At 40.6% G+C, this 17,322-nt stretch overlaps 1 protein-coding gene across 3 annotated transcripts in view; it reads right to left on the bottom strand.

The window, feature by feature from the left end:
- Window positions 1-16,621, bottom strand: part of bicdl1 (BICD family like cargo adaptor 1) — a 38,663-nt gene extending 22,042 nt beyond the window's left edge. For all 3 annotated transcript variants that reach the window (XR_012598259.1, XM_074669771.1, XM_074669772.1), the window contains exons 1-2: window positions 15,774-16,621; window positions 14,539-14,754 (exon numbers count right to left, since the gene is read on the bottom strand). Coding sequence is in view for 2 of the 3 variants with exons in the window: in XM_074669771.1 (XP_074525872.1) it covers window positions 14,539-14,754; window positions 15,774-16,166 (609 nt within the window). In the remaining variant the exon portion in view is untranslated. The remainder of the gene's footprint in view (window positions 1-14,538; window positions 14,755-15,773) is intronic.
- Between the last annotated feature and the right edge of the window lie 701 nt (window positions 16,622-17,322).

Here is a 17,322-nt window from a genome sequence, read left to right as displayed (position 1 = left end):
AAACAATTACAACTGAAAGACAAAAAAACATAAACAGAAAAGAAACAACAAGAGTCTATATGTGACATTTCAGTTTCAGATTAAGAAGAGTACATTTGTAACATATTATCATCATAAGATTAACACCAGAATGTGGCTGGAGAAGAAAAGAGTGCCGAACTTCTGATGAATGGAGTCATTTATCTTCTACATTAGAAATTTTCTCTGATAGAAACTGTGACATTAAATCTGAATGTGGGGAACAGCCGAGCGCTCATGAAACACAGTGTTTCACCACTCTCATGTATGAAAATGAAGTGTAGAGGAGACTGGGGTGGGTTGTGTTGTTGAAATTTTCCTTTTTCTGGTGAAGAGTGAAATAGAGACTTCTGCCGGCCATAGGGATGGGTACCGAATTAGGTACTTTTATAGGTACCAACCGAATTCTGTCAAAAGTTTCGAGTACCGATTCTTTTAAAATCAAAAGGTACCATGTTTAGGTACCTAAATGCATCCTTGTGACTGGGAGAAAGCGGAAGAGTAGACAATTTTCCATGCTGGGCATAAACACAGCTTTGTAAGATTAAATACTGACAAATAATTGTTAGGTTGAAAAAAATATATATTTTGTCATCAAAACAAATTGATATTTTTTACCACCGAAACACAAAAAAGTACCAAAAATTGGTACCGTTGAGTACCGGTATCGATTGCCAAGTACCGGGTACGAGTACCGTATCGTTTCAAATGTGAAAGGTACCCATCCCTAGCCGGCCAGCAAGGTTTTATTTTCCTTTGCAAAGAAAAAGGTCAGTCAACATGCGAGCGTTCAAAGTGAATAAAGACCTCAAACATAGTTCGAGCTAAACATTTATGCTTGAGAGAAACGCCCCCTGGAGGTACTCTTCATGGCCCTCTATCTGCTGCAGGAATCCACATTGAGACAGAGGCCTAGAAGTTGGGCTGAAGGTGTGATGACAAAAGGATCAGGAAGCTTATTGAGGAAATGGGGAGACAGGGTTCTCAAATGGTGAAAACAAAAGCAATGAATTTGCAGTTACACAACAGGGCCTTGAAGCTGGGTAGTAGGTGTGATGACAAAAGGGTCTGGAGGTTTATTGAAGAATCAGGAGATGGGGTGTCTCAAGCAGTAAAAACAAAGATAATGAAATTACAATTACAGTTGTCACACTTTATACTTTTAGTTAGTTACTCAGGTCTTACCCAGAGTCTTTCCTAAATCAGATAGAAGCTCAGGGTCTAATTTTTGAATCTAACAAATCATTTTAACACAAAGGTCAAACCATCAAATCCAACACTGTGACAACCAGCCCTATCAGGGTCTGACTCTGATGTTAGCAAAGGTTATTTCATGTCAAAACTAACATTTATTAAAGAAACATCTGTTACTTTGTTTAAAGAAAAAGGTTTTAAAATCCATTAAATCTTTAAAATGCTCCTCACTGGCCTTTGTATTTGTCTGTTTGGCAAATAAAATGAAGGATTTTATTGGCAGGCATGTCAGAGAAAGAGGTGATTATGTGGGTTTTACTTAAAGGATATAAGACCAAATACTTTAACACTGACATTCTTTCTTAAGGACAAAATGAGGTCTGAATTGCTCGTAACTATTAAAAAAAACTGCCAATGGAACAAGAGAAGAGTTACTTGTATGACGACATTGTTCTAGTCTCAATTAAATTTTCAAGCAATTTTTTCTTGTTCCATTGACAGATTTTTTTACTGGTTACAAGCGATTCAAACCTCATTTTTGTACTCTAACTTGAAACAAGACATTTTTCTGGATTGATAGGTTGAAAGTGGCTCATATCGAGTAAAATAAGACAATTTTTACTTAAAAAAGACAAAAAAACTTGATAAGATTTCAGTTTTTTGCAGTGTATTTCAGCATCGGTGATTGTTGGCTTTCAGTCACCAGCTTAAGTGAGTCACACTGAGACACTAGTGATGCCTGTTGCTGAAAACTATTGCATGTATTTTCTGTAAACAACCTCATTTAACCAGTTTTGACCACAAATAAGTCACTGTTAGTAAAGTTAGTAAAGTAAATAATTAACTGCTGATACTCTGAGTCCAGTTTTTACTTTGCGTAGTTCATTTTTAATTTTCATATGACTGATCTGTCTAAACAGTTGAGTATGTGTGCAACTGGTTGTATGGTTGGAGGTGCCTTAATTAATCACCTCATGTACGCTGATGACCTGGTGGTGTTTAGCCCTAGCTCAGCTGCACTCCAGCAGTTGTTGAATGTGTGTGCTGTGTACGGTGAACAACATGATATACAATACAACCCTGCTAAAAGCGTCATCATGATTTGTCAAACTAAGGAGGACAAGTCTTTAAAGTTTCCTGTTTTTACATTATCTGGGGCTTCTGTAAAAGTATGTGATACTATTAAATACCTAGGACACATCATAACTGATCGTCTATCGGATGATGAGGACATGTATTGCCAGTGCAGGCTGTTATATGCTCAAGTGCCAAATTTCTCCTGTTGCTCTGTAGAGGTGAAATTGACTCTGTTTAGAGCGTATCGTTCCTCTCTGTACACGGCACATCTGTGGGTGGGCTGTAAAAAGGCCAGCTACAAAAGACTTATGGTGGCATATAATGATGCACTCAGGCTTCTCCTAAAAAAGCCGAGATGGACCAGTGCTAGTGACCTTTTTGTGTCTAGCCGGGTTGATACTTTGCCCGCTGTCCTGAGGAATTTGATGTTTAAATTAATGAATCGGCTGAATGACAATGTTGTGATTTTGTTTTGTTCCAGTCCTGTATATAGCACTGTTAGATACTCATCTGTGTTTTGGAAGCACTGGTATGACTGCCTCTTACAAGTTTAGAGGTTTTAATTGTTTTTGTATTCCTGTTTTTAGTTTCTGTAGTGTGGACCATAAGTCTGGAATAAAGTTTATCCATCCATCCATCCATCTATCTATCTATCTATCTATCTATCTATCTATCTATCTATCTATCTATCTATCTATCTATCTATCTATCTATCTATCTATCTATCTATCTATCTATCCATCCATCCATCCATCCATCCATCCATCCATCCATCCATCCATCCATCCATCCATCCATCTATCTATCTATCTATCTATCTATCTATCTATCTATCTATCTATCTATCTATAAAAAAGTTAGGTTGGAGCTGAGGTAATGACCCAGGGCAACATAAGGTTTAGAAAAAATGAAGCCTAAATGGAAATGCTAAAGTTGCTGTTCATTGAGAATCTGCTGCAGAAAGACTGGGAACCAACAACACACCAAGCCAAAAACTCAGATTTTTAGGGCATTAAAAATATATATTTAGAGCCTAGTTCAAAAACAGCTCGGGTCTGAAATGCCAATTTCCCTATCGGCACACACTGTACAGGGGAAGTTTTTCTAACTCAGTTGTTTAGAAGATATTAGGATCATGAGTTCCTCCAATCAGAGACACAGCTCAGGTCACGTGACTGACAGGCTCCCTGTGGCTGTTAGAAAGGAAGGTCAAAGCTGCGTCATATCCAACATGGCCCCCACCAACAATCGTCTTCATTACTCTTTAAATGGAACAGACGGGTGATGTCCTAGAGACTATGTCCATATTTTATACAGTCCAAGTCAAATATGACACTTAGGAGTCAGTATAGAAACTAGATAATGAGATGTTAAAACTATGAGTAACAGAAACAGATTTCATGTTCACAGTTAAACTACAGTACATTATGAAACTGTTAACTATGATAGTTATTAACCCTAAACTACAAAATCATTGTTATTCTGTTGTATTTGGAGCAGTTCTCTGTCTGGACGCAGTTTTCTGGCTCCTTTTTTATGACCAAGGTCTGAGACTCAGCGGTCTGTGTGCTGGTCTTTGTTTTGGGAGGATTTCTGGTTTATTGACCGGAGTTTATGTTTTATATTTTACAGTCTGTACACGTCCACACATACTGCAAACATCAAGTGACCTGTGTGTTTATACTCCTCTCTGGTGTACACACTGGATTCCTTCACTTCCTCCTCTGAATGTCTGTCTGTCTGTCTGTCCTCTTGTGGACGTCTTTCATTCTTTCACTAAAGTGATCTTATGTTGGTAAAAAACTGTATTTTTTGTTTGAACCCCCTCGTGTACAATGACATATTTCACAACATAGCACACCTGTTGCTAAAATGCATGCATAGCCATGACTCAGTTTACAGTTAAAGGATAAGTTTGGTTTATACAGCTTTTACATTGTTTATAGAATGAAGTAGAACAAAATACTCACCCAGAAGGCTTTCCTGATCCAAGCAGTGCTTCAGGAGATATTTAGATCCAAAATCGTGCCGCGGACGTCCGTATAATGGGATCCATCAGGGGCATAGACAGCGCCGCTCCTAAAACTGCATTAATCGTCCAAAAACTCATGTTTTTCACCAATATTCCATCATGGTCGGCTCTGAGATAGTCCTCTGCTGCAGTCTGTGTCACTCCAGACAGCGCTGTGTGGCTGTACTGACCTCTGAACTGACGAAGACTTTGTTTACGTTTGCCCCTCTGCACATGCGCAGTACTCTTTGGAGAGCTGACTCCACTTCCTCCTTTCTTTGAGGGGCAATCGTAAACAAAGTCTTCATCAGTTCAGATGTCATTACAGCCACACAGCGCTGTCTGGAGTGTCACAGACTGCAGCAGAGGACTAACCCAGAGCGGACCATGATGGAATATTGGTGAAAAACATGAGTTTTTGGACGATTAATGCAGTTTTAGGAGCGGCGCTGTCTATGCGCTGTCTATGCCCCGATGGATCCCATTATACAGACATCCGCTGCGCGATTTTGGATCTAAATATCTCCCGAAGCACTGCTTGGATCAGGAAAACCTTCTGGGTGAGCATTTTGTTCTACTTCATTCTATAAACAATGTAAAAGCTGTATACACTGAACTTATCCTTTAACAACCACAAATAACAAGAGATGTACCTGGAATTATCAGGGATATATGAATTAAACATCAGAGGTGGCAAACAATATGTCCAAACTTTTTCAATGAGTAGCATAACTTGTAGTAAGACAACCAGCTCCACCTGACCCCTTGGCAAAGATTTTGTGCAATCAACCACATGCTGGGTACCTGAAACTAAACTCTAACAAAGGTATCAACCTCCTCTTTCTAAAAAAATAAAGAACTCAAATGTAGAATGTTTAATCACCATAAAATAACAATACAAGAACAACATCCACTTGAAAAAATACTCTGACTCCTGTGAGTCAGTGAGTTAGTGAGTCAGTGAGTTAGTGAGTCAGTGAGTCAGTTAGCATTTCACAGTGATAGATTCTTATATTAGTTCAATGAATAACCACAGCATCTCTCTCAGACATGAAGCCTCCTTGTCGTGCTTCTCTGATGCTTTCACTCTCATGTGTTCTCAGTTGAAGTATCCAGATGTGGCTCAGTGTGACAGCTGCATGTCCTTTGCACTGTGTGGGAAACAGCTGTGCGGTCATGGAGGCTGGTGCAGCGTCAGGGCGAAGTGTTAATGTGACCCACTGACACTGAAAACCACACAGCTGACCACAGACTGTGGGTTTACAGTTACTCACTTAATCTGCTGCACATCCCACAGCCGGCATGACGGCAGGAGCAGACGAATCAGACCGCTGTGGCAGAATCCAGGGCAGAGAAGTAGGGCTGATGCTCGTCTACAATCTGACACGTGTGAGCTGTACGCTCGCTTTACAGAGACACGCCAAAACATGGAGTCCACAAATACAACCACACACACACCTACATGTGATGTAGAGCCACATATCAACCTGATGAGCATGCAAACTCCACACAGAAAGGCACCTGTTCACCAAGGGAATTGAACCAGGAACCTTCTGGATGTGAGGGTAACCGCTACAAGTCCAGGCATCATCCTGCTGTGTTAGATAACAAGCTATCAGGGGACACAGAGCACGCTCTGAGCAGACGCACCGCAGGGCCCTCGCAGGTCCTTGGAGGCACACCAAACTATCTTTACCCTCGCCTCTCTGTACAGCACGTCCCCATGGTAACAAAACATGGAGTATCAATTTGCATGTTGTCACAGCAACCAGGGAGAGGTGGGATTGATGAAGCTACGACTTGTGGCTGGTGTTTTCCTTAGTCACATCCTCAGAGCACTGCCTCGTCTAGACTAATGGAGGATGGGCAACCCCACGCTCTGATTGTTGCATAACGGACGCTCAGGTTGATACAAGCTGCGAGTCAGAGAGCAGATCTTAAGAACTGCAACTTCACTAAGATGATAAAGGGCAGATTTTAGTTTTAAAATCAAACTTTGCGTACTTAATTTGTTAAAACCTTGAATTATTTCCCTCATACTTCCTGAAACATTCATTGTGATGAATCAGCAGCTCCAGTCGGGGTCTGACTGAGAAAACTCCAGATGTTGGAGAGAGATAATTGACTGTGGTCATTCAGTACGCTCACCCTCGTGCTTGAGTCAGTGTCTTCAAAGCCGTCTTTAAGCCGGTGTGTAAATGTAATTAGAAAAAGGTTCCCTCCCTGCATTTTCTCTCCGATCAGATTAGGTCTGAGTAAAAGCTGCTCTCACACTCACAGTGCTGCAGACGAGCACACACCTCACATCATATCTACTCATCAACCAATGGGAACATGTCATCTCTGGTTATACTTTTATAGTTCTGCTGACCAGTTTTTTTAAAAAAGAAACACAAAAGTACACTAAAGCAGCCAAAACAGGAATAGTCTCTTTGTTTTTTTCATGAATTCAAGACCAAATGTGCTGACAGAGCACATATCCTCAAAATCTGAGCTCTTCTTTGTGAAATAACATCCACAGCCTGCTCTTATTCATGAAGTGGAGTATGGGTTGGAGTTGTTGTGGTTCCTAACTGAATGCATATGGCCACGCTATTAGCTGGGATTATAGCCTAATCCCCTTAGCACAGTATTTTACTCCATGTCTTACATCACTTCCTGTGAGGTGCCCTGCCTTTTCAAGGGCGTCTAAGTGCAGCCAGCCTGAAGGCTCTGATCAGAACCGATACCTTGGCTGTGAGAGTGGGGGAAGCTGGGAAAGCTTGCTGCTTAAAAAGCTACTCATTCACTCATAATAAGGTATATATTATTAATTTGTGTGAAATAAAATACAAACAAATAAATAAAATCTAAAATCCAGGGAGAAACTAATCAAACACCAATGAATATAAAAAAAATATATCAATCATTAGCTTTAAATACTAAAATAATTCTGTTTTTCAATTTCAAATTAATTTCTATATGCACATTTCTGCATCTGAAAGTAGTTCTTTGTACCTGAGTATTTTTGTGCAAAGTTTTGAGTTACTGAGTAAAAAACAGCATGAGGGATCCAAGCTGTCCATCAACAGTGTGCCTGCAGCTGATTGGCTGACATCCCCGGTCCGGTGATTAGGGGAATAAAGTGGAGAAGGAGAAGAACACACTGCTCACAGTGAAATCACAACAGATACTTGCACAGGTTGGTCCTTCAGGTCAGTAACTGCTCAAAGAAACAGAGATCTAATAAAGATGACTCCTCTTTCCAACCACAGTCAGCTCAAATGTGAGCCTAGACCTGATTCTGATCAGAACAAACCGTCCTGCAATCAGGACACTTCATAATGAACTCTTTGAACTCACAGCAGGCTGTGGTCACATCAATGCTCTCCTGTTGGTTTTACTTCATCTATCAGCACAGGAAAAGACGTTCTGACTGCATTTGGAGCTCAGATTTTACTGACATCAACCCCCCTCACTCCACAGCCCCTGATTTAAAAATAACCAATCAAGACTTTTTTAAGTCTTTGTTCTGTCCCTCTGGTGCCACCGTAGTAACTTTTATTTCAGCATCTGTCCAAAATGCTGTCTCTTTAAGGCTCCCTGCTCCACAAACCCCCTTCCTTCTGATTGGCCAGCCCACTGGAGGCCTGGCAGGGAGCTGGCTGAGCTATGGGCAAACCTTGGTTCGTGAGGCCTGTTAAAGCTTGATATATAAGACCCGAAATGTAACGATGCTGACCCCAAAACGTACACTGCAAAAAACTAAAATCTTATCAAGTGTTTTTGTCTTATTTTCAGTAAAAAATGTCTTTTTAGACCTAACATAAGCCACTTTCACTTGATCAGTCCAGAAAAGTGTCTTATTTTAAGTTATTTGAAGACAAAAATGAGGTCTGAATTGCTTGTTATGAGAAAACAAAATCTGCCAGTGGGATAAGGAAATATACTTGTATTAAGATATTTTTCTAATCTTGACAAGCACTTTTCTTTTGTTTCACTGGCAGATTTTTTCACTTGTAACAAGCAATTCAGGTGCCATTTTTGTCTTTAAATAACTTGAAATAAAACACTTTTCTGGACTGGTCAGTTGAATGTGGCTCATACATATTTTTCACTGAAATAAGACAAAAACACTTAGTATGATTTCAGTTTTTTGCAGTGTAATAACTTTTTCCCAAAATGTTAAAATTCACAACATATTACATTTTTAAATTACTTTTGAGACCGTTAGTTACATTATTGACCAGTTATTATATTTTGGGCTTCATTACATTTTTTTTTAATTACACTTCAGGTTGTTGTTAATAATCAGGCTCTAACAAGGCCCTCCCCTCTAAAGTGTCATGAACCAGTAAGGAGATCTTGATGTGCACTGCAAAAATCTGAAATCTTATCAAGTGTTTTTTTTTTCTTATTTCAAGTAAAAAAAAAAAAAATTTTCATTGTTGATATAAGCCACATTCACCTTATCAGCTCAGAGAAATGTGAAGTTATTTAAAGACAAAATGAGGTCTGAATTGTTTGTAACAAGTAACAGACGTGGAACAAGAGAAATTTTGCTTGTAAATTTGCTTGAAACTAGAATATTGTCTCAATACAAGTAACATTTCTCTTGTTACAAGCAATTCAGATCTCATTTTAGTTTTTTATTAACTTTAAAAGACATTTTTATAGACTTGTCAGGTGAATGTAGCTAATATTAAGTCTAAAAATACATTTTTGATATTATTTTTTTAAGACAAAAACACTTTATAAGATTTCAGTTTTTGCAGTGTGATGACCTCATCATTTCAGCAAGTCTTGTCAACAAGATCTCGCACATTTTTTAGTACGGTGCACTTTGAGCAGTTAGAAAATCTGCTTGTCTGGTATGAACATCCAGCATTGCTGCTTTATATTCCTGGTTAAAATACAGGAAGATTACCCCCTCTTTAAGTTGACTTTACAGAGACCTTTTACTTTTACTTCTGTAGATTTTCAGATTGAAACTGTCAGCAGAACTCTGTTCAACAGTTCTACCTACAAGTCTTTGATAACAGACTCCTAAACACTTGCTCAGTTATTGGGGAAATCCACAAAGAGATGCATCAAGCTCATGATAGGCCTCACGTTACCGTCAAAGAGTTAACTTCTATAAGAAATAAGGGCAGCAGATGAAAATAGCAGGCCTTTCAGAGACCTCACTCCTGCAGGATTTCCTCAGGGAAGTTTCACATTCCTGTAATTCACTCAGTGCTGTAAACATTTAACGTCCACAGTCCATGCTTTGTACTGAACACAGACAGAGAAGGAGGAGAAAGAGAAAGAGGAGAAAACGAGAGACAGAGCAGGCGCTGAGGTTGATCATATTCTGTTTCCCTCCAGGACAGAGGTTTCTGGTGAGGGGTCAGGAAACACTGACAGAGGAGGCAGATTAATTCAGAAAAACACAGATGTATTTTCTAAAGATCAGCTAAATCAAGTGTCTCAGGCCCTTTTTTCAGTTTTACCAGTGTTCAGGTTTGTGTTCAGTGTATTCCCACAGCCTCAAGACCTCTGATATTTCCTCTGTCTGCCCATAAAACTGAACCCTGAGATCTGGATCGATACGGTCAGCCGTCCTCATAATTTACTCAGGGCCACACAGACATGCTACTATGACATAATACAGACCCCTCTGAGTGAATGTCTTTATAGATCTGATACACCCAGAGTTTAATCAAATAAAACGCAGTCTAATTATCCTAAGAGCCAGCTCCTGCTTCAACCCATGGCCACTGAGAGGTTCAGGTTAGAACAATCCTTTGTCGCAGCATGATGATGATGACGGGGTCGGGGTAAAAGGTGGATTTATTCTGATCAGGATAAAAAGGAGAGACTCTCTGAGAAGCAACAAGCTTCAGAACAACTTCACAGAGCTTTCTCTGAGCTGAGCTGAGAGTCTCTCAGGACAGGATGCAACATGGTGACATAAACAAACCTGCTGGACTGAGCGAGCCGACCTGCAGCTTACATCACCCCAGGTTATCAAATCAAATTCACACATCACAAACTTCAGTCTCAAACGGCACAAAATAATCGATCACATCTTCCTCTGACATCCTCTGGAACAATAACAACAGGACATCAAAGGATGAAGGCCAGCTGCTCTGTGTGGACTCCATGTCCTTGTTTTACTATTAACAAGACAGAATGACATTATTCTTGCAAGCATTCAGGTTTTACTTGAGGACTCTCATTGTTATCCCACATTTTCTTCCTAGTAAAGTCTCAGTTCTCTCACATCTTTGTTCATTAATGACACATTTTAGTCTTTCTTTTTACTGATTACAGTCTGTCTATGGAACTGTAAGGTGTTTCTCAGGCATTAAGATGAAAGTGATGAAGTTTCCTCCAAGACAACAAGTATCCTACCCCATTAATTCCATGAAACAATAATGGAAAGCATAGGAAAGAGCTGCTGGTGAACCATTTTCCGCACTTATGGGTAAGAGAAAGAGACAAGGATGAAAGCACAAGAAGGTAATGACCAATTCAAAGGTGGGGAAGCAGAAATAACAAATAAAGGCAGATAAATACAGGGGATTCAAGAGCACTAAGATATTCTACTCAGGTACAGTTACTTTAATGAGTTTTGACTTTAGCAGAAGTCAAAGAAACAGTTTGTTAATACACTGAAGTCAAAGTAAAAAGTCCTCTCCCTGTGCTGATAGTTAAAGCCTGACCACGTGGAGAGCATTAATGTGACAACAACATAGGTTGAAGTTTCTGAATGATTGAGTTTCCTCTTTGTTTTTGTGCACTATGAGCTGATGAAATATGAAAAGTCCAAAATGTCCCATTTAAAAAAAAAATAGTAAAAAGTATGGCGTTTTAAATACGAATTGCAAAAGTTACCAGAGCATTTTTGCTTTAGTTACTTCTTTCCCTGAGATTTACACAGGGTCACAGAGAGTCAAGATTCTTTCTGTGGCTAAAAGTGAAACTACAAGTAATAATTGTGCAAAGAGCTCATTATCATTAACCATTTGATGCCTGTTTCAAATTTGTGACATACCCTGTCAGGTCTTGATGCAGCTGAGGTTACCTCTGTGTGCCTCATATTCTTCTCATACCAAGGATCATATCAAATTCTCTCTATATCCCAATATATTGTTCAGAGGGTGAACTCATTATATCTATATATATCATCTAACTTATTTATTACTATTGTATTTGCTACATTTAAATTCACAATCCTTACTCAATTTAGCATCTGTAAGAAAGCAAAAACACACAAAAAACGTATTTTATATCATTGTAAATTAATTCAAGAAGAAAGGGGTTAACTAATTTCCTTTCAATAAAACAAAACAAAACAGAAATGGTGGTCTATAAAAGTCAAAATCCCCACATTTCTCTTCTTTTCTTTTTTGCTCCTCCCTGGTTTTAAGGTGTTGCTCAGTAAAAACTGAGTCATTTATTGAGTTCCTTAGAAGAGCTGAACCACCTGAACTCTGACTCAGTTTCCCCAGCCACACTGACTTAAGAGATAAAACACTACAACCACAATTCAAGAAGAGTTGAATATAAATAAGATATAACAACAAAAGCAATAAAATAGTCTAAATATTGAGTCTGAACAGAACTGGATGGTTTACAGATCATTTAAACTCTATGTTTGATTTAAATGAGATCAAAGACAAGATTTCAAATAATAAATGAATTTATCCTGCTCATCATTTCAGGGCCTAACGTGTAATACATTTCTGTATCATGATGCTCTACATGTTTTCAGGAGGTGACCAACTGGGACTGCAGTTAGCACCTGGACCCCTCCACTACCAACCCCACTGCTCCAAAAACCTGTTGTTTAGGATTTACAGTGCCATCCCAGATGTGTGGGCTTCATGGGCACCAACACATCCTCATACAATCACAAATGACAGCTTTACAACAAGCTGGTTCAGACTGACCACAGAGCAGAGGAGTCCTCCACTTTGCCTCAGTCACTATCCATCTCTGAAGACCTTCTTTCAAAGCTTGGAGCCACAAGCTGTGAGTAATATATCAGCAAGCAGTAAAGCAAACATGGAGCTAGCAGCTGTGCTAACAGCTAGCCTCGACCTTTTTCTGTAACAGCACACATTTCTGGTCGCTTCATGAGTAAGAAGCTGTGTGAAAGTGACACAAACAGGCTGTATTTTACTCTATAACTCTGGGAAATTTTTCCTTTTATTCCGGAGAGGGGTGAAACTGTGATAAAGCATAAAGCAAACTGTAACCGAGAACAAACTTAAAGTTTAATGTTAGTGCTAAATGCTAACTTGGCTCTTTTTCTGTTAAAGCACAACCAACAAAATGTGTACTAAGGCAGCACAAAAGATAACCCCAGCATTCTTAAGAAAATGTTCTTTCCATGTGGGGTTTCAAAATTAATTTAACAATTAATTAGATTAACAAACGCCACATATGGAGACCATAGATTGTTTTGACCCCTGAGTGTTGCCGTAGAACGTGAACGTCTCACAAGATCTGTGATAAGAACATTGCAAGCCTGAAGTATTTTTGTAGTTTGAAGTTAGACAGTTCTTTTTAGACCAGTTTGATTTCTTTTTGTTATCTTTACATATTTTAAATACAGCTAAAGTATCCTCTTTGAACTATTTCAAATTTGATACAAGGTTTGAATAGTTTTCAAACCCTGAAAATCTGTTAAACCATATTTTTCACAGCAGCCCATCTCTTTAGGATTGAGGTTGTACTTCACAAGGACTCTAAGCTCACTTTAGTGAAGCTACCACCAATGGCTCTGAGCAGTGGTGTGCACAGGTGGGGACGGGATGGTCTAGCTTGCCTTTTGAAAAACAAGTGCTAAAGTGCCCGTTTGGGAGCCAAAACAGGCGCTAAAGAGCCAAAACCATAGACGATTTTAAAAAAAGTTAATCTCTCTCTGCTCAAAGTAGGATCTTCGCAAAAACTGTCCCCTCTGCTGACTGGCTGTAGTATAGGTAAAAAATTCTGTCTCTGTGTCCGTATTGTGTTCAGGTCCTCTTTCTTCTGAAAAGTTTCTTTTACATTTGCTATTAGAGGTTAAAAACGGGGTTTTATGGCTGCCATTCTTGTAGTCTTGGAGAAGATTTGTAGTTTTTCGGGAATAGTAAGATATGTTGGGAAGGGGAGCCAAGAAAACTTTAGAAAGAAAGAAAGAAAGAACAACTTTTTTGTTGCACACAAATTCTCTATTGCAAAGACTCTGGCTGCACAATGGCAGCACCTCTGACTGGGAGTGTTTTGGCTTCAGAACTGTTCAACAGTAAAAGACAAAGCTGAGCTGTCCATTGGTTAGCAAATCGCACTAAACTGTCCCCTTCGCATGTTAAAACATAATCTGCTCTCTTAGGTGGCACAAACGGGCACTGTGTGGCCCCATGCTCTCAAAAAGTCTGTGCACGCCACTGACCTTGAATCCAACGTAATCTGTGTGCTGTCTCCTCTCTGCACCTCACCTTTCCTGTTTCACCTGCACTTTCCAACAACCTCTCATAAAACCCCCCATGAGCACATGTTGAATACAGTCTCATACTAACCCCAAGGTCTGCTATTGCCCAGACCCGCTGACCCATCAAATCTGTTCAAAACTCACCTTCCCAAGTTAGCTTTCAATCTGTGATTGTTCTGTTGCTGTTGTTTTGTGTGATGGATGTGATGAAGTACTCCTTGTTTACTACTGATTTGAACAATTTTATAGCCTTTAAGCTTTGAGAAACACTCTATAAACAGAATGCATTATGTGCTTATCTATGCATCTATCAGCTGTCTGTATAAACAGCAGTCTGAATGAGATTTATGAGATCCTTGAACTCTGTCTGCGACTTTTAAAATACCAGTCAGTATTCTGAGAGCAGGGTCCAATCATTCTAAATTATTCAGCTATAGACCTTATGAAAGCTTTACTTAAACATTGATGAGTCAGCATAAATCATGTAAAGATAGAAACAGGCTGGATGGAGATAAATCGCCCTGAAGGCATGATGGGTCCTCAATGGGCTCAGCATCTCTCTATCGTTTCACTCCAGCTAACTTGAACTGGACTGGGAGGCCCTGAGGCTAAGACACTTACTCACACACACATGCACACACACACACTGGTTTGTCAGTAATTAAGAGATGCTGGCGACGAGGGCATTAAAAGCAGCCTTAAAGTCACAGGGTGCAGTGACTTATTCAATCTACTGAATGCATACGGGCTGAGCAGCCTAAAGCACATTAACACACAAAGAAAAGCACAGCCTCACCCTGTTTAGTTGCTCCAGCAGTCTATGATTCTGTTCAGAGAGCTCGCTGATGGCCTTGGTCTTGTCTCTGTCAGCATCTCTCAGCTGGACCTGGTGGCGCTCCAGCTCATCCTGCAGCTGCTGGACGTCTGTCTCCAGTTCAGCCACGCGGCCCTCCCACTCCCCCTCTCGACTCTCTAGACGCCGACGCAACTCATGCTTCTCTTGCTCCAAGTGCTGCATGTGGAAGAGGGTACAGTCAGTCACATTCATAAACTGAGAGCTGAGTCTTTCTCATTTGACACAGTATCATTTATGATGGAATAATCATTTAGAGGTTTTTATTTCCATCACTGAAAGATTTCACTTAAGTATTCAAACTGACGTGCTGTTGACGTCACTGTTGTGCAGTATTGGCTTGACTCCTGTGCCCACAACCAGACACCACATGTAGTCCTTTGAACCAGTTTTCACTTTGGAGTGACAGTTTGGCCTACAGGAGTCTCCTCTCTATTCCCTGGGTGGCACCAAACAGTGGACAGATGCACTGCACCACCAGAGGCTGCCAGAGTCCTGATGGGGGTTGTTGTTATGATTAAATCTAAGGATGAAGCAGTTGGCATCTATTAGATGACTGTTTTCATCTCTGAGTAATTGTCTGAACAAAAGGAGGAACCACAGAGAATCTCAATGGCATCGCAAAACATCACAGAGAATGAAACCAGGACAGAAAGGAGTACTATTCTGAGTAAGATGTGAAGGAGCAGCTCTTTTCTTTGACCAAAGATAAGAGCAGATGTACAGTAGATACAGTGAGGCCTTGGCAGCTAGGGGATTAGTCTTTGTGTCTCTGAGGCCACGTGTTGGCCTGTGTAAAGGATTTTGAAATACAAAAGAAGAAGAGAGTCTAGTGTAAATATTACAGGTGAAATAGTCTTAAAGACTATGAAACACCTTCAGAGACTCTGAAAAAGGACTAATATCAGAGATACATGTAGTGCTGAAGCATCCTTAGATTGTTTTTCAGCTTACAGTGGATAAACTGAGAGCCTCTCCTAAAAAAACAATCATGTAAGGTGTACCCATCTACGCTCAGTAGTTTGGTTGTAGAGCACAGCCTCACAGGCAGCAGACCTTCCTAAGTTTGTTTACACTGCAGAAAACTTAACAAGGCCCATCATAGTACGGCATTTTGGGATCAAACCAATCCGTTAAAGGGCAGCAGGAGAACTAGAGCACATTAAAATTAGTTTTACCTCTAACTTCTCATTGAGATCTTTGTGCATTTTTTCATATTGCTTGGTCAAGTCTTGGTTTCTCTCCAGCAGCGCTTTGCCGAGTTTAGCAGCTAAAACCAAGTCTTTTTCCTTTTGACGGAAGAGCGACAACAAGTCTGCGCTATGCCCCACGGAAAGCGTCTCCACGTCCGACAGCTCCCCCTGGTCGCCCCTTTCCCCGGAGAGCATGGCCAGTTCCTCCTCCAAGGCCATGCCGAGGCCTCCGGAGCTGGTGTGCCGCAGAGGTTGACCCTGGTAGCCGCCGGGCTCCTGGGCGGCGGGGCTCGCTCGGGGCTCCATGCAGTCGCTGTCCAGCTCCAGTGGTGCTGAAACCCCGGCAGACGTCTGCATGTCTAGGCAGAAAGCGGACATTGCCGCCCGGCGGAGGAGAAGCCAACAGATGAGAGCTAACTGATTTTACTCCGGATGAACCCACCCTGATCCGACAGGGATGGGCTGACCGGACCTGCTTACAATCGACAAGCCATCCATCATTCCCTCAGTTCTGAGGTGGATCCAGTTAGATTGTAGAAAGTCCTCTCAGGTTCCTCGCCTTCCTCGTCCCTCGTTAACCAACCAGCCCGACTGTAGCTCAGATTGAATCCCAGCAAAGCCAGCCTCCTCTGCAGCTCGCCGACAGCTCTGTTAATAATCGGACACAAAATGTTCTTATCCCGGGATAAACCGCCTCGACGATCTGAGTACAGTGGTCGGTCGGTCAGGATCTAGCCCGCCTCGGGGTTCTGTGCCCCCCATAATGATCGGCCTGTTACACCGGAGGCAATTTACAGTCAAACAGATGAGCGCGGTCCCGAGAGCTTCTCAACCTCCTTTTCCATCCAGAATGCGCGTGGACGACGCGGTAGTGACGCCAGCTGCGACCTGTTACAAACGCGCAGGCCATTGGCTGAAAATGATAGCGCCATATTTTGGTACTTCTCTCACAAATCAGTGGCAGACAGATGATAAGCACGTGAAGAGATTATAGCACACCGCCTTGAAAATGATGCGCCAGCTATCGGCAGGATGAGAAGGTTCGAGCAAACAGCATTGAAATGGCTGAATATTAAATATGAGGATGTGATTTGAAAAAAAAAAAAAAAAGCAACCAATGCACTTCTTTAAGACCACGACCCTATTGTCAAAAACGAAATTAATTTCATTTTATTCAACTGTCATGGTCAGAAAATTACATTTTGAACACTTTTTACTCCATAAAGCTGAAGTACATCAAACCCCTTTAGTAATCCCCTGCTGTTTTCATCTTACAATATATTAATGTTAAATAATGTTGTTTTCTGTAAGGTACACAAGCCAAACTAAAGTAACCTATATCTAGTAATTTCACTCTAAAGTACATGTGGACTGTGCATAGGCTACTTTTATAAAACTGAAGCTCATTCTACAGAAACTCAACAACTCTTAGAGACGACGTATTTAAATGAATGGATTTATTATGATGTGAAAATTTGAGAGTTCAAAAAACATTAGAGGACACAAGACCAGACTAAAGTCATGAAAAGGAGCA

This window comes from Halichoeres trimaculatus, unplaced genomic scaffold (genome assembly GCF_033239565.1).
Source record: "Halichoeres trimaculatus isolate MK-OKI-2021-1 unplaced genomic scaffold, fHalTri1.1 fHalTri1_scaffold_5, whole genome shotgun sequence".
NCBI lineage: Eukaryota > Metazoa > Chordata > Actinopteri > Labriformes > Labridae > Halichoeres > Halichoeres trimaculatus.
This window is presented reverse-complemented; position numbering and strand designations above follow the sequence as displayed.